Source organism: Malania oleifera, chromosome 2 (genome assembly GCF_029873635.1).
Source record: "Malania oleifera isolate guangnan ecotype guangnan chromosome 2, ASM2987363v1, whole genome shotgun sequence".
NCBI lineage: Eukaryota > Viridiplantae > Streptophyta > Magnoliopsida > Santalales > Ximeniaceae > Malania > Malania oleifera.
The window spans coordinates 97,700,611-97,719,501 of NC_080418.1; the positions used below are offsets into that span (position 1 = coordinate 97,700,611).

At 34.4% G+C, this 18,891-nt stretch overlaps 1 protein-coding gene across 3 annotated transcripts in view; it reads right to left on the reverse strand.

Annotated features, from left to right (window-relative positions):
- The window catches only part of LOC131149879 (ribonuclease E/G-like protein, chloroplastic), a 58,382-nt gene extending 46,029 nt beyond the window's left edge, over window positions 1–12,353 (reverse strand). The window contains exons 1-3 of one of the 3 annotated variants that reach the window (XR_009135314.1): window positions 11,996–12,314; window positions 5,779–5,879; window positions 4,738–4,916 (exon numbers count right to left, since the gene is read on the reverse strand). Coding sequence is in view for 1 of the 3 variants with exons in the window: in XM_058100670.1 (XP_057956653.1) it covers window positions 4,738–4,916; window positions 5,779–5,879; window positions 11,996–12,147 (432 nt within the window). In the remaining 2 variants the exon portion in view is untranslated. Of the gene's footprint in view, window positions 1–4,737; window positions 4,917–5,778; window positions 5,880–11,995 lie in introns of all 3 variants that reach the window. The other 2 variants (XR_009135313.1, XM_058100670.1) reach the window with 2 other exon arrangements.
- Between the last annotated feature and the right edge of the window lie 6,538 nt (window positions 12,354–18,891).

An 18,891-nucleotide genomic window follows, 5' to 3' on the forward strand; every position in this document is an offset into this window, starting at 1 on the left:
TGTTCAACATAAAAGTTGTGGGATTTTCTCTTAGTTTTCTGTTGATACCAAGAACGTCTAATTTGGAGTTGTATAGAAAAAGTTATGACCAAAATACTGAAGGGTGCTCAAAGTTGTCAGGCGGTTGACCCTTGTCTATTCAGGCGACTGACAAGCAGACAGAACCTGGTCAAGCAACTGACCTCTCAGGGTCAGGCGACTGACCCTATACTGTGTTGCAGAAATACACTGAATTAAAGGCTCAGACGACTGACCCAACCCCTTAGGCGACTGACCTTCGATTTTTCAAATTTAAAACAGCAAAGGAATGTTTCCAAAGTAGATTTCTTGGGCTCCAAACTCTTTCAATACTTGGGAAACACTCCAAGCAACTTGGGCAACACGAAAATATACTTTTTAACTCTATAAATACATGTTGATTTCAAGAATTAAAATCACCCAACAAGAAAATCAATCTCAATTCTCATATTTTCAAAGCTCTCTCATTGAATACTCTTGCTCATACTCTTGCTGAGATTTTGCTAATTTAAAGGCCACGGTTCTTGTGTTCTTAACTGAGTTTTACAATCTAAGAAAGAACCCCGGTGATATCTTCTTGAGCTTCATCTTTCTATATTGTGATTTTGATTGAAGTATATAGATTTCAATTGTACTAATCTACTCTTTTGAGAGTGTCATTGTACACCAAATTGTTTCTTGTTTCTCTTGTAGTTTTTGACGATTCAAGGTTGGTTGAATCTTTGTACCGAGCGTGGGGTATCTCTTGGAGAGGGGGCTCCACCCTAATTGAAGGAAGGATTGTAACGGTTTGCTTCGCCCGTAAAGAAGCATTATAGTGGGAATCCTTAGGTGGTCTTGCCTAAGGCGAGGATGTAGGCGGGTATAGCCGAACCTCGTAAAAGCTCGGTCTCACTCTCTACCCTTACTCTTTAAATTTCTGCATATACATATATAAATTGCGTGGTTGTGTATCTAAGTGCACGAAGCTGAAATATTGAGATTGAAAAAACTTTTAATTTAAGGAAGTATGTTGATTAATCTTTTGCGAAAACCTTAAAGGGAGTACGTTGATTAATCGTTTACGGAAACCTTGGTTAAAAGGAAGTGCATAAAATCCATAAATACAGGGCTCTTATCAAACTCCACGCTGAGTTATACAAACGCTGAATCAAGGAAGTACTGTTGAAACTTATATATTGGTTAAACAACTTGTTGATTGGTTAATTGGTTGATTGATTGATTGATTGACATTGTTGAAAGTATCTCATTAAGAATCATTGACTTGTGTTGATATTAAGTGTGGATTGTGGTTGGTTTAATTAAGCATTAAAAAACAACTCATTCTTGTGTGTTTGCTAAGTTTACAAAAGGTTGTGAATTTGTAAAAAGATTTAAAAGAAACTTTTAAAAACCCAATTCATCCCCCCTCTCGGGACTACACCTTAGTTTTCAGTTTGGTTGTTTTAGTGTTGTAGTACTTGAGCTTAGTCTTGGACGGTGTGCAATGGACCATTCTGTGTTTTATTGTCATACTTCATTGTAGGATCCTTCTTGTTGTTTATATGGATGATACTGTTATTACAAGTGATAATGATAAAGGTATTTAGAGTCTCAAACCTTTTCTACAAACTAAGTTTCAAACCAAAGATTTAGGACCGTCGAAATACTTCTTAGGTATATAAGTATCTAGATCTCCTATGGGAACTATTTTGTCACAAAGGAAGTATGCTCTTGATCTATTGGATGAAACTAGATTGTTGGGATCTAAACAGGCTAATACATCCATGGATCCTAACAAGTTAGTGTTAGATATGGTTGATTTGCTACCTAATCCTAGACAATACCGGAGACTTGTTCGAAAGTTGAATTATCTCAATCACTCGACCGGATGTATCTTTTGCAACAAGTGTTATAAGTCAATTTCTAGTTCTTCGAAGACAGGCCTTTGGGACGCAATAATTCGCATCTTGAGATATCCCAAAGGTGCACCCAGGAGAGATCTTTTATATTGTGATCAGGGTCTTACTTATCTCCATTCCAACCTGTGATCCACAACCAGGTACTATATCTTGGTTGGTGGTAACTTGGTTTTTTGGAATAGTAAGAAACAACTGTGGTTGACCAGGTCAAGTGTTGAATCGGAATATAGAGCTATAGCTCACATTACTTGTGAACTTGTCTGGTTGAAGAACATGTTGGAAGAATTGGGTATTTTACATTCTCAACCTATGAAGTTGATGTGTGACAATCAAGCTGCTCTTCATATTGCCTCCAACCCAGTCTTTCATGAATGGACGAAGCACATTGAAGTTAATTGCCACTTTTTTTGAAGAAATTTGTGCAAAAGCTCATTACTACCACTTATGTGAAGTCTAATATGCAGCTTGCTGATTCGTTTACCAAAGCATTGTGGGGTGCTTGTGTTAAATTTAATTGTAACAAGCTAGGAGCATATGACATTTATGCTCCAGCTTGAGAGGGAGTGTTAGAGGTTATTTATGTCTTATATTATTAAGTCTATTATTATTATTATTATTAAGTGTGTTAGTAGGTTAATTAGTGAGAGTTAGTAAGGGTATTATTGTCATTAAAATGTATTTAATTTGTATTATAAATAGAGGGAGAGACCTATCTTCAAGTGAGATCATTCATTTTAATCAAAATCTCAACAGGCTTGATTCCTCTTTTGAGGATACATAGGCAGTCTACTTTGTAGATCCAACCATACCAAACAAAAAACAAAAAAGTTTTATTTTCTTCTCTTCTTTATTTTCTAATTTATGCATATATGCATGTTCGTTTTGAATAGGCATCAAGTAGTAAGATTTAATAAGGTTAAGTCCCTTGTATAGATCCTATGAAAGTATTTTTCAAAGGGGTTAAGGGTTGGAGGATTTTTTAAAAGAATAAATAAAATCAAATAAAGTTGCAAAGGGGCGGTCAACCGGCCTCTGCAAGCGGTTGGCCAGCCTGACCATGCAACTTTTTTTTTTTTTTCAAATGTTTTCATGGTCCAACCATTTCTTTTAGAAAATTGCTTTCAAAAAGAGGAACTACAAACACGCACACAAAGTAAGTACAATAACCATTAATAGAATGGGTGCTATAGGGTGCTAGTTCTTTTAATTCCAACAAAAAAATTTAAGGAATTACCTTCCCTATTCACAAAAGTATTCCCAAACCTAATCTCTTTTCAAAACAGTTTTCATTTATTTTGCCTTTTCAAAACTAAAATAAAGTGGTGACAATTTTCTAAAATAAATAGACACGTTAAAGAACCAATGGCTTGGTTGTCTATACTTGTTTGATTTTTAAATAGTCACCAAAATGTTGGCAACTAAAATGGGCCCCCTAAACCGGCTGTCAACATGAATCATTATAGATAAATAAAAGAACTAGGACGAAAAAATAATATATAGGGTACTCCAAACTCTAAAATTCCAAGTAGACAGCCAGAATATCACTAGACAAGTAGTTCCTGCTAAGTACTCTATGATAAGAGACAACACCCGAAAATCATCGACCCACGAGACACTGGAAAAAAAAAAGAAAAAGCAGTGACAGCAGGAGAGGGAGTGAGGTTCCATTCATCAAGGTCTGAAGAATAGTTGGTGCAACCATGGCATTCTTGAGCTTCATGACTCATGAGTGCATCAAGGTCTGTGTGGGCATGAGATGGTGAAAATAGGATACAGATGTGTGCGTCAAGGTCTCTATGCGAGTAGGTACCATTGTTTTGTTCCGGAAGAATTGAAGGGCCGGAGGGATGCAGACCATCCTACATTGAGAAGAACATAATGTATTGGGGGCTTCCTCTCATGCATAAAATGCAAAAAAGCCCTCTCTTCTCTGCCACCATGTGTATTATCAAAATTTCTTTCTTATTAAAATTTGAACATCGTTGTTAAAAATTAAAGTTGGATAAAAATAAACAGTAGTCAAAATGAGAAAAGAAGTAAAAATGTAATATACAATGACCATTATAAAAATAAAACTAAAAAACATAAATTAGTATGAATATTTTGGTATTTTGGTTCAGTTTCTTTATAAAACTGAAACCAAAACCAAAAACTAAAAATAAAAAACCAAAACTGAAAACCACAACCGAAAAACCAATCCATTTTGGAATATGGTTTCGTTTGGCCCGGTTTTTGGTTTTTGCTAATTTTTGTACACCCCTATCAACAACATCCAAGTGCTTCAATTATGAAAACTTGCGTTTGGTTAAAAATTGATCACTGTCAGTCCTAATCTTGTATCTTCCTTCAATGATTGTGACTAGCAGTTCCAATGATGGTAAAAGCAGATGACCTGTGCAACATGCTACTTAGCATCTAAGCCAAATATGTGTGTTTATGTTTGCGTGCGTGCAAGTGAACCTTTCACAAAAATGACACCTCCCAGAGATGAAAGGCAAAGAAAACTCCAGATGGAAAAGAGCCTTGAGCTAAGCATGGTACATCATGGTATCATAGTTTAATCATATGTGTAGGGCTCATAAGCTTGCAAAGCCCTCCAAAAGAATAAATATTGTCTTTCTATATAACAGATTTTACACTTTTAACGTCAATCCAACCACTAGTGTCAACATGTGGCAGCTTAGAGTAAATTTTAATAAATAGAAGTAGCTAGTACGAAACATAATGAGATGTTTGAGGTTAATGCACCCCCCCTCCCCAAAAAAACCCACACACACATATATAGATTATGAAAATTATTACAGCCAGGATATACTACCTTGACTTCAGCTTTCCATAAGTTACGATGGTCAGTTGGGGCCATTAGAATAGCCAGCTCTGGTTCCCAGCAGCCTAAGACACTAGGATCCCCAGTTATGTACAGAAGCTGACCATCTGCCAAATCAGCTTCTACAGCCCAAACTACTTTGCAGAATCCTTTGACGTTTGTTGAGTTTCCTGCAAAATCAGAATGTGAAAAATTATGAGCCACTCAAAATTTGAAGTACAGGAGCAACGCATCCTCTAAGAATCCAAAAATGACATATAAAGTAAAAAAATTTCTTGAGATGTTCGAGTTATAAACTTAAAATTTGAAACTCATACACACCAGTGCCTAAAAAGGCATACAAATCAACACCTGAAGGCTCAAATTAGCCCATGAGAAAAAGAAATTATGCCCCAACTTCAGACCCTTGTATCAGTTCATTCCTAGCATCCACTTTATGACCTAAAAAGGTCCCTCATATACACATATAATAACCAAGTATCTTATTTTCTTCCCCCCCTCCCCCCCAAAAAAAAAAAATAAATAAATTGCATAATTTTTTTTAAAAAAAAATTCCATGGTGTTGTTTAATGTACACAGAGATTATAAAAAAGCTGTTTGAGGTTCCTTTTGCATTGAGGGTAAGCAGTATTACTAGGTTCTGCAAAGACAACTGGAAGCTTCGCTAGTTGAGTTTGACCCCTCAACCAAATCGAACAAGTAGTAAATTGAAGTGAATAATTCAAACCAATTTGAATCAGGTAGTAGATTAGATTACATAGTTTTCTAGGTCAATTCAAACACTCAAGCCTTCTAGTTCAATAATTAAGTCATACTTGATGCTATTAATTGGGAAACGCATCAGTGCAGCAAACTCTGTAAATTAAATGCAGAATGCCATAAACTGTCTCGGCACAGACCAAATAAAAACTCAGCAATGTAATCTTCCAAGATTTTTAATTTTATTTTTCTTTTGAAACAGTAATGTTTCAACCATAGGCAATGTAAAAATCTAAAATAAAAGCATAGGTTCGAAAGGGAATGTTATATTACCTTTCCTGATAGACATCACAGGGGATTTTATAAGAGAATTATAACCCCCCATACGAAGAGTGAATTTGAATACATGCTCCTGTATTTGGTGGCAAGTATACCTGCCTCAATGGTAGAAAGTATTAGTGCCTTTTGACACACACACACACAAGCACACACGCACACATGCACACATAGAGAGGTCATTTGTATGTTCAGCCATAAGTGTTTAACATTTGCAAATGGGCTCCCCCACATTTTTTTTAACCCAATCACTATCAATACTATATTTTATGTGTGTTTTGTGCACTATGCATGTGGCTTAGGTAGCATAAGACATTGAGGGGGAAAAGATTGACTGGAGTAAAGATACATGTATTTGTCTTTCTGATGCCATCATCAACTGTGGAGCAACTGGAGTGCATCGTATTTGTCCACGGCAAGGAAATCTTTCAACCCACAGAGACCATTACATCAAATGAACTAAGTCTCTTTCAATTTTCTCAAGATCAGATGGTGACGCTGCTCTTTGTCAAAAATTTCTTACTACGCCGGCAGTGTCCCAGATTACATAATGGACACAAATTTCTCTAGATATCAACCCTGACCACCTTATTTTGGGTTTGGTAGGAAAGAAACTGTAGAGCATTCGTCAGTGGGGAGAAGTCTCAGCAGGTTCATCTCAGCCATCTCGAAAAATATCTTCTTCCATCATGACTCTTTTGAGGAATTCAAAACCATATCCTTTCTGATTTCATTCAGTTATAGACTCTATAGCATAGTCCTCTTTTCTTTACCTCCACTCATCTCCCCCTGCATATTACTGATTTACATATACTGCTTGTCTACTTAATGATCTCTTATCAGCTTTCAAAATATACATTGGTTTATTAAATAAAAGATGATTAGTCACTTTAGGTTAAGGCTAACAGCTTTGGAAAGGTATAAAAATTGCAGGACAGCATTAGAGACATATAAGCCCTTGTATAATGTTGAGTTTTTACGTCCTCTGATAAGCCAGTCTCTGAATGTGATAATTGCTGTCTAGCATGCACTAAGGGCTAAACAGATCCTGGAACCGAGATGGGAAAGAGAAAAGAAAGAAAGAAAGAAAAAACAACTGATTTGTGTAAACAGAATTCAATTTCTGTATTTCTTGAATTCTGAATTATGTACATCTCAATCTTACAATATATAATACAATCAACTATTATAAACAAGGAAACAATCTCCCTATAGAATAATATACAATCTTCTACTTTTGCCCACTTTCCTAATTTACTCACTATTCCCACAAATACTAGGAATTTCAACACTCCCCCTCAAGTTGGATCATAGATATTAATCATCTCCAACTTGCTAATGAGACCATCAAAGTTTTGTCGTGCTAACCCTTTACTAAAGATATATGCAGTTTGTCCCTTGGTAGGTACATAAGTCATACAGATGGTTCCTTCTTCAACCTTCTCTTTGATAAAATGTCGGTCCACTTCCACATGTTTCGTCCTGTCATGTTGAACTGGATTGAGAGAGATACTGATGGCTACTTGGTTGTCACAATAGAGTTTGATAGGAAATTTCATCGGAATCCGTAACTCTTCCAAGAGTTTCCGTAACCACAGTCCTTCACATATTCCTTGAGCAACTGCCCTAAATTCAGCTTCAGCACTACTTCAAGCCACTACATTTTGTTTTTTGCTTCTCCAAATTACCAAATTTCCCCATACGAAGGTGCAATATTCGGTGGTAGACCTTCTATCTTCCACTGCTCCTGCCCAATTTGCATCTGTAAAAATTTCTATTTCCTTGCTTTCACATTTCTTGAAGAAGAATCCTTTGCCTAGAGAGCCCTTGAGATATCTAAGGATCTTGTACACAACATCTAGATGAGCCTTTTTTGGTGAATGCATTTGTTGCCTTACCACACTTACCGCTAATGCAATATCGGGTCTAGTATGTGATAGGTAGATTAGTTTACCAACCAATCTCTGATACCTCTCCTTTTCAACTGGTATTCCGCAATCTTCGACCCTCTTTACTGCTTCAATCGGGTTTCATTAGGTTTGCATCCAAGCATGCCAGTTTCGGTTAGGAGATCAGTGATATACTTTCGCTCAGAGACGCTAATACCCTTTTTTGATCTAGCAACTTCCATGCCCAAGAAATACCGCATTTGTCCCAAGTCTTTAACTTCAAACTCAGTAGCTAGGACTTTCTTTAATCTTTCCATCCCTACTATATCATCTCCAGTTAAGATTATATCATCAAGATACACTATGGGAATCGTTCTCTTACCACTTTCAGACTGTTGGAAGAACATAGTGTGATTTGATTGCCCTTGTCGATATCCTTGGTTCTTTATTACTTTTGAAAATCTGTCGAGCCAAGCTCTGGGAGATTGCTTGAGTCCATACAAGGACTTCTTGAGTTTACATACTCTATTTTCTTCACCTTTCTTACTGAAACCTTGTGGTATCATCATGTAGACTTCTTCATCTAACTCGCCATTTAGAAATGCATTCTTAATGTCAAGTTGCTGTAATGGCCAATCTAAGTTGGCTGCCAAGGACAACAGGACCCGAACTGCATTCAAGTGTGCCACTGGTGCAAATGTCTCCGTGTAGTCAATACCATAAGTCTATGTAAATCCTTTTGCAACGAGTCTGACTTTATATCGTTCAACCGTCCCATCAGCTTTATATTTCACTGTGAAGACCCATTTATAACCAACTGGCTTCTTCCCTCTCGGCAAATTCATTCCATCCCAAGTTTCATTTTTCTCCAAGGCCCACATTTCCTCCATGACAGCCTCCCTCCATTCAGGAATTTCCAGGGTTTCCTAAATATTCTTTGGAATTGTCATCCTGTCAAGGTTAGAGGTAAAAGCACGATATCATGTAGACAAGCTTTTATAAGACATATATTTAGACCAGGGATATTGAGTACATGACCTGGTTTGTTTTCTGATTGCAATGGGTAAATTGATGTCATTAGGTACAGGCTCATCAGAAGGGAGCTCATGACTATCTATTACCAGATCGGGATTGAGCGTGGGCTCATGGTTGCTCAGAGCTATCACTGGTTCCAACGCTCTTGGTGCCTCAAGTATGAGATTCTCCCTATTCTTTGTGTTCGGCTTTCTTGAGTAAACAAGTATTTTTGTGTCGTTTTGCTTTTATGCATCTCCCCCTAAGGTAAAGTGATCTTTTGTGTATGACAGGTTAAGAAATTATGCAATGGGAGACTCAGTAGATGGGTCAGGGAATGATGCAATGGGAGACACAGTAGATGGCATAAAGTCAGTAGTAAAGAAATCAAAGAACCGATCTTCACTCCACTTCTCCCCCTGAAGAGAGGACTTTTGGAAATAAGGAGTGGCTTCAAAGAACGTGATATCAAGGCTAACAAACCTTTTTTTTTAGATACAGTCATAACATTTGTAGCCTTTCTAGGTAGGAGAGTAACCAATAAAGATGCATTTAACAACACGAGGTTACAATTTATCCCGATTGTGAGCATGAACATGAACAAATGCAGTACATCCAAAGATTTTTAGAGAGAGACTAAAGTGGAGTCGAGAGGTAAGAAAATGTTCCTGGAATTTCTAGAGAGGAGTGGCAAAGGAAAGAACTCAACTCGGCATTCGATTAATGAGATGTGTAGTTGTTAAGATAGCATCTCCCCAAAAATAGTTTTTCATATTTGTAGTAAACATCAATGCCCAAGCTACTTAAAGTATATGTTTGTTTTTTCGTTCAGCGACCCCATTTTGTTAAGGGGTATCCACACAAGAACTCTGATGAACAATCCCATTTTCTTGAAGACAAGTTCCCAGAATATCATTAAAATATTCCGTACCATTATCAGTACGTAAAATTTGAATGCCAATTTGGAATTGTGTTTGAATCATGGAGTGAAAACTAACAAAAATGGAACGAACTTCAGTTTTTTCTTTCAACAAGTAAACCCAACAAATACGAGTATGATCATCAATAAAAGTAACAAACCATTCGTATGGGTGCGATTGGAGGATCGTGAGGGCCCCCACAAATCACTATGAATCATAACAAATGGGCGAGATGGTTTGTATGTGGATGTTGGGAAAAAAGTCCGTTGGTGTTTTGCAAGCTCACGCACTTCATATTAAAAATCAGAAGACGTTTTATTTGAACAAATAGAAGGAAATAAACTTCTTAAATATTGAAAATTTGGGTGACCCATCCTAAAGTGTCATAACAAAAGTTCACTATCTCTAGAAATAGATGCAGAATCACAAATTGCAGTATTACATTGTTCACTCATTCTTGCCTCCTCAAAGTAGTAGAGTCCCTCATACGCCTTAGCACTGCCAATCGTCTTCCCCGATGATAGGTCCTGGAAAATATAGTGAGATGAAACAAATTTAGTAGAACAATTGGAGTCTTTTGTTAACTGGCTAATGGATAACAAGTTGCAAGATAACTTGGGGACATGTAGGGCAGATTTTAAAGTTATAGAATCAGATATGCGAATACTTCCTTTGCCGACAACTGGTGAGAGAGATCCATCTACAATTTTAACTTTCAGAATTCCAGCATATGGTGAATAGGATGAGAACAATTGATAAGAATCAGTCATATGATCAAATGCACCCGAGTCAATTATCCATAGGGATTTGTAATGGGATATAGTATTTAGGGCTGACAAAAAATTACCTTGGTGAGCTAAAGAACCAGTGGAAGACTGACTTGATATTTGAATTGAAGAAAACATTTTATATAGCTGATCCAACTGCTCAGGACTAAATAAACCACTTGGAGTGGTATTATTGTTTTTCTCACCTTGTGACCTTTCAGTTGAAGTATTAGTAGTAGCCTAATAGCCACGATTTTTTTTATATTGTCTCAGCTTCCATTCTGCAGGCTTTCCATGAATCTCCCAGCAAGTATCTTTTGAATGACCTGGCTTACGACAGTGCCCGCACCATAATTTTCCTCTTTGTGACTTTTGCCTAGATCCCGCAAGGCTTTTTGAAGTTAAGGTCGAGACTTCAGGCCCATTCGAATTTAGGGCTAGTATTTTAGGCCCGAAACGATCCATCTGTGGCCTCAGCATCACACGTCGTCGGCTCTCCTCCCGCCTTACTTTGGCGAACACCTCTCGGGTTGATGGCTGAGGTTGTTGGCCAAGGATTCTTCCCCGTACGTCATCCAGGTCTCGGTTGAGGCCGGCCAAAAACTCGAAGACCTATTCGTTTTCGAGTCGTTTTTTGTATAGTGAACTGTCGCCATAGCACTCCCATTCCTCTTCGATGCTTAGATCGAACTCCTGCCAGAGATGAGTCATCTCCATGAAATACTCAGTAACGCCTCTCACCTTGCCTCATCTGCCACAATCGGGTCTTGATCTTGAAGATCTGTGAGTAACTCTTGACGTCGGAATATGTCTCACGAATGGCATCTTAGACATCCTTCACAGTTGGCAAGAATAAGTATATTTTCCCGATTGACGGCTGCATCGAGTTGACGAGCCAAGCGGGGACCATGGAGTTTTCAGACCTCCATTTTTGCAAGGCTACAACATCGATAGAGTCTGGTTTCCTCCATTTGCCGATAAGATAACCTAGTCTCCCTTGTCCTTCAACCACCAATTTTATGGATTGAGCCCACTCAAAAAAATTTTTCCGTTTAATTTCTCCACTGAGAGTGAAAAGGCTGTGTTGTCTAGTCCATTCAAACCCCCAACAGATGTGGCTTCTGAGTCGCCATCAATATTTTCAGAAGAGGTCGACCCTCTGCTGTTGGCGGTGCCGCTGGCCATAGTTAGCTAAGGTTGAGAAACCCTAACTCTGATACCATGTAAACGGAATTCAATTTTTGTATTTCTAGAATTTACCCACTTTCCTAATTTACTCACTATTGGGACGGATACTCGGAATTTCAACAATTTGTCTTGAAACTACTATCAGTTTGGAAAAATACGGAAATTTTGGAGAATCTTGGAGGATAACACCAACAAAAACAACAAAATGAATTTATGCAGTCACCATTTAAGCAATTCGAAACAGTGCTAGAAAACTGTAGCAATGTAATAAAAACTGAACAAAATAAAAGAACTTTTGATATGCGCGAAATCTAATTCATGAAATTACCAGAAAGAATAGCTTTTTTCGCAACTATAGCCAAATTAGACATATTTACAAACACCGGGAAGAAGAATGTCCAAACAAGAAAGACAAGACTAGGGATATGAAACGTACGGTGATAGAATCCTTTCGGTGCCAAGAAGCCAAGAACAGAAGAGACTGCGTCGACCAAAGAAATGACGGTGAGGCCGAGAAGGAGCTTCAGGGACATCCATGAACCTGGCCTGGAGTTCGGGCCAGTAGGGATTGTAAGCTAGAGAAGCCATGGAAGCCGATTCTGAGCGACGACGCGGTGAATGCCGTCAATTGGGAATCGCAGGATAGATAATTTCGTCATTTGGGAGCAATCGCAAGCTGAACTTGATGCAGCTGGGGAAGGAAGCAGAGGCGGCACTCTGCGTCTACTCTCTCTGGATAGAAGATAAAATGGCAATTGCTGGCTTTGGCGCCTTGCTCGGCGCGTGGGTGTGACGAGTACTGAGAATTTTGAGGACACTAATTATGGAAAGTCACATTATTTTTCAATTTTCTAAATTTATATATAAAAAATAAAAAATACTTAAAATTTTAACTTCTTAAAAACAGATTATATATTGAGTTTCTTTCAAATCAAAATAAATTCAAATTCAGACTTTAAAATTCATGATGTCAAATATTAGCTTGTGTAATTTTTGAAAAATTGAAATGTCTTTTTTGTAATTATATTGAAATCTAGATAGAAAAATAAAAAAAAAAATATTTGCAAAACTAAACAAACTTATCATTTTTTTTCTATCTATTTAGTAAGAAACTTAGAAAATTTAAAAATTAATTTAAATTATTATAATTAATTGAAAGTTATAAAAATTAAAAATTAAAATATTTTTCACAACTAAATAGATGTCATGGGTTATCTAATATGAAAATGAAAATTAGAAATGAAACTAAACAATTAAAAATAGAAATTCAAAATTTGTTTGGTTAATATTTGTAAAGTTAAAATAAATTAAAAATCAATTAAAAGTATACATTTTCGTCTTTAAATCAAATAGTATTTTTTAAATTATGATTGAAATTATAAAATTGAACTATAATAAAAATTAAAAAATATTACAATAATGAAAATTATATAATTATTTTTTTTAATTGTTATATTTTGAAAATCACTTTACAACATTAATCTTATACATGACAATTGAAAACAGTAAAAATATTTTGTAATTGCCTTTCCTTATTTTTAATTTCTAAAATTTATGTACATATTTATTTTAATTATATTTGAACTCACATGATCATTTTATTTTTATTTTAAAAAGTATGCATAAATTGAATGATATAATCAAATAAAATTATTTCTAAATATTAATTTTCTATGAACAATTTTTCAAAACAACTAAAAATCATAAAATTTGGTATTCAATTTTTCACAAATAGTTGAAAATTGATAATGAAAATAAAAAATGACAACATAAACAAATATGGTTTAATAATTTATTTCTTTATTTTACAAAAGTGGAAATAGAAAGTAAAAAAACAACAACGATACCTGATAGGGATCTAAATTTTTTGTACCAAAATTTTCTTATTATTTTCAATAAGATTGTTAGTTTGGTTTAGTGTAAAATTTGGGTATTATTATGTTTTTGTTTGAGACCATTTTTACACTAAAGTTTACGATTACTTTTATAAGTTAATCAATAAATGATTTAGGTATGTATTGATTTTTTTTTTTATAAACAAAAAAAAGCATGTCAATTTAATAAAAAAAAAAATGGTCGACCATACAAAATTATAGAATAACAGTCAATTTAAAGTATATGATATGCATTTTCGCCAAATGTGGCTCACTACCAAGCATGTGAGAATACACAACAAAAATAATCATATAAGTATGCAAAAACAAAGATTAATACAATTAACTAGAAGAGTACGGTTGACATCAAGTTTTGAAAACTCGTTTGCATAGCCAACATTTTGGTGACCATTTGGAAATTAAACAAGCATAGATAACCAAATCATTGATTCTCTAACTTATCCTTTTATTTTAAAAAATTGAGTCACTACTTTATTTTAATTTTTTTTAAAGCAAAATAAAAGAAAACTTTTTGAAAAGAGATTAGGTTTGTGTCAACGTCGGATTCTGTTTGGGGTGCCGATGGGAGGAAATAATGGTGTCCCTAAACGATAGGATTTTTGAAGAAAAATGAGGTAAAAGAGTTAAAAGTACATGACACGGAATCGCCATCTTATTTTTTGAAAATATAGAAAAAATAAAAATATCGAAAAAGGTTTGTAAACCAAAGTTAGGGTTTAAGAGTATACTTGCACATAGGGAAGGTGATTAACCAATCATCTCAATGATGATTAACTAACTAGCACCCTTGTACTTATTGGTAAAATAGTTACTGCAGTTATATGTGTGATTTCAAATAGAGAAACAAAAATAACAACGAGAAAAAAATATCTTTTGGCCTTTCAATGTTAGTATCATTGTCCAAGTACTTCAATTAAATTTTGAGAATTTTAGAATGTTGTTCTAAATGGGGTTGGTCTCAAAACTTTAATTTTTAAAAAGCATGATTAAATGATGATGATGGATGATGAAAATAGGTAGTTTGAAAAAGTCAAATATATATGATCGACATGAAAACTAAAGTTCAAGAAAAGGGCACTGAATTCTTATTACCAGTCTTTAAATGGAAGTAGTGGAAACAGTGAGTTTTGAAAAGAGGCTTTGAGTTGAAAAGTATGATTTGATGAAATGCATGATCTTTGAAAAAAGTTAGGGTTTCATCATTCGCCTATTAAAAATTAAGAAAATCATTGGAAAACACATGTTTTTAGATTTTTTTGAAAAAATTTTTTTGGAAAAAAGATTCAATAGACAAATATAGTTCGTTCAGTCTAACTTTGTTGGTCGGGATCTTAATCATTCTCGAATTATACAATTTTTTAGGGTTAAAATTTTTTGTAATGCTTAAAGATAAGAGGAAGAAGACATTATATAGTAAAGTCTTTCCCTTTGTCGCGACGTCCCAGGAGCGAGGGTGCCCCGGGGTCGGCGAATGAAAAAAAAAATGTAAGTTTAATTTTCAGAAAAAATAGGAATGGAGTCGCTACTAACATTTTAATGTAATTAGAACACTTGATTACTACCCAATTAAGGGTAGAATCGGTCTGCATTACCAAGGTAAGGATCGAGAGTTCGGTTACGCGAGAGAAAGGTATGAGCACCCCCTACGCCCCCGTTCTTACGAACGGTACCTAATTAATCGAAAATTATCCCACCAATTAAATTTAATAAGTTTTTAAAATTACTCCCTTTCGTGAATTTATGAAATGCACATGCGAAAAAATAAATCACACAAAAATGTACATAATATATATTCCCTCAAAACTGGGGTACGGGATGCTTTAAAAAGCTCATACCCTTTCTTTAAAATTATAAGGATAAAATCGAGAAAATATCTTATGAAAATAAACTTCCAGAGTTGCTTCAAAATTTATGTGATTTTCTAAGTAAATAATAAAATTTTCTGGGAGATTTTTAGGAATCATTTTCTATTATTTTTTTTGGATGAAAAATGTGTAAAAATAATTTCCTAGCATCAAAATATTTTTTTTAAAAAAAATTCCTAATTTTTGCATGATTTTTTTTTATTTTTCTAATATTTTATCCATTTTTTTAAAACCCAAACAAATAATATAATATAATAAACATGAAAATATAGGAAACCGGTTCAAACCACAAAACATACATAACTATAAACACGAAATAATTACAATCAGCAATAACAAACAACAGTAATAATATAATAAAAAAACTATAATACCGTATAACAATAAACATGATATAAAAAAATCCTAAATATTAAACATACAACATAAATATTGCCTATTTAAATAAATACAACCAAAGGCCTAAATATTAAACATATAATATGATTATTACGTACTTAATAATATACGACAACAAAAATTACTACACTCAAATACTAAACAATAGAATACTTACCACCACACAAAAAAAAAAAAAAATCCTACAATAATGAGAACAACCCAATTAATATTTACAATAGTATAAATATGGACATCAATTATTGAAAATCCTAAGACAATAAATATAAGTCAATTAATATTAGCATCAGGAATATAATCAAGGATAATAATTATTAAAATCCTACGACAATCATAATAAACCAATTAATATTAACATAATACACATGGATGTTTAAATAAAAATAAAAATAAAAATAAAAATAAAAACAAAAAAAACAAAAACTAGTATTACAACATCAATAATTTTACAATAATAATATTAATCAACAAAACTTAAACTTGAACATTAAACAATAAAACAAATATCCCTATAATAATAGAAAAACAAAAAAAAAAATCACACATCAACAGTATTAAATTGATTTAATATACACAATAATAAAACTATAAACAAGTATATAAATATATTATAATAATGAATCCCTACAACCTACCCCAAATTATTAAACATTAGGCTATACATATTTAAATAACAAATTTTAACCCAACAAAGCGTTATTTAACATATATACAATGTTAATACCAAAAAAGATTTGAACTTTAAAACAAAAAAAAACATGTATGCATGTGTATATAAACAAAGTGTTGTGCGTGTGCAGGTAGGGGAGTCATCGAGAGGATGGCCAAAGATACTATGTGGCTGAAACTGTTGGGCGAGGGTGGTGACGACGATGCCGAAGAAGAAGCGACGACGACGGTGACGCCGTGCTGGGCTGCGGGATGGGGTTGTGTGTGTAAGCTCCTTGTCGGAGGGTGCTGGTCATGGGTGTCTCGCGGCTAGAGTTGGAGGGACGGAGCTGTTGGGTTGTTACTCCTGTGGCAGTTGCTAAGTTTTCTACGTGGGTGTTGATGACGGTGGTGTTCGCCGGCGACAAACGGGAGATCGTGAAGTGCATGAGCAACGACAGCGAGCTGGAGGCCGGTGAGGTGGCCGAAGAGTTGTGGGGTTGCCCTGAGAGGTCTACAGATACAGGGGCTCACGACTATTGTGGGTATTTCTTGTGACAAATATTGTCATATTTCTTATATTGAATCATCTGATAGCTCATGTGATGTTTTTGTTAATAAGGCATGCACTGATTTATGTGATAATGTTTATATTAAATCCTGTAGTGAATCATGCGCATCTAATATTGAAAGTAAGACATCTTATGAGAAACCATGAAAGAAATTCATCAATGTTCATAAGTTTCTAATTAGGAAGTCTAAAAAGAAAACCCTCTTTGAAAATGAAAATAAAAGGTTGGCAAATCAATTAGAAAGTCTAAAAGAATATCATGTCATCTTAGAAAAGAAAAAAAGATTAAGAAAGTATTGATAATCACTTAAAAGTATTGATAATCACTTGCTTAGAGAAACAAATGAAAAATTATCCTGGCATAAAATTCAAAGTTACAAATGAAAAGAACAAATCAAATGAATCTTTAGGAGTTAAAAGAAATAATTCATTCAAAAAGGATTCATCGTTTAATTCCCATGGCCACTCTTATGCCTCATCAAATAGAAATAGGAGATATAAGCAAAACTCTTCACATATACATAATACTTGCTTATATTATAAAAAGAAATGGCACGCTAGGTTTACTTGTCTATGTAAAAGTGCCAGAGGCATGGATAAGAAGATGGCCTGGGTTGTCATGAAGGCAAACCTCTCAGGACCAAAGGAAGAATGGATTCAAATTTAAATTACATAATTATTTAATTCTTCCTTAGATCTTAGGATTAGTTTAATAGGTTGTGATGACTAAAGGCGTAGGAAGTGGTTTGTGCCTAAAATGTTTAATCTTAGTATATGCCTTCACTATACACTATTGTGATACTAAAAACATTAGAGAATCAAGCCAATATGAAAACTCAAATGATATATCCAATCTGAACTTAATGCACATAAATCATGGTGATTGGTTAAAATATGTAAATATTGGCTATAGCATGCTAACTTTGAACCAAAAGGAATGAATTAATCTCTCTTGAGTGGACGTCAGTTTCCACATAATTCATATCATTTCTCTGAGTGGTTCAAAGTAAAGGTTGAGGACTTAACTATCAAATATATCTGAAATCTTGTATTTCTAAGATATAAATCATAAATCATTATCTTGAATAACATCTCAGAAGCATGCTAAGTTAAATCCACTTCCAAAAATGGACAAAGTTTTTTTGGTAAATAACTTTAACTACTTAACTCATGCTTAAATGTAAATCTTAAAGTAAGCATACTTTGTCCATTGCATAAGTTTGAGTTTTAAAAAATTAATCTTATATCATATATCATCTATTCCTAAACTCATATTAGAGCCTAGTATGATTAATCAAAATATAGTCATCACTTTGGTCATGAGCACTAATAATCATAAATTCCTTATCTACTGGTGCTTATTTAAAGACATCCTTCATAACCAAATTTGGGGGCATCTTCTAAGGGATTTAGTTATTTCATCTGATAAATCAAATATTCCCTTTGTGTGTAAATTTGAAAAGTCTCTAATTTTGGTTCATTTCCCCCATAGGAAATCTTTACCAAATCACGATCACATTAGATAAAGATTTGTTTACTCGTTGGTTCGTATCGTTGTTCTAAATTGTGATCATATTTAAAGGATACATTCCATTAGTGGAGAACTAAAAAATGACCAAAGAGCAGTGTTTAAAAATATTCATATTCTCCCTTAACTGCTCTTTGTCTAAACAATTTGGACGTATTCTCTTCCATGAATACATCTTGAATATTGTCCATTCTTAAATCCTCCTAAATACTCTTCTGAACTTAATGCGAGATTTAACTTTTAAGAGTATTTATTCAAATTCATTTCACAAGCTCTCAAACTTTAAATTAGATCATTAAAAAAGCTTTATATCCTTAAAGTGGTGTTCAATGGCTAAGATGATTGCTATAGGTTTCAATCTAGATGATGGAACAAAATTCATAAAAACCTATGCATGAACAATAAAACTCCAAAGCCATTCTAAAC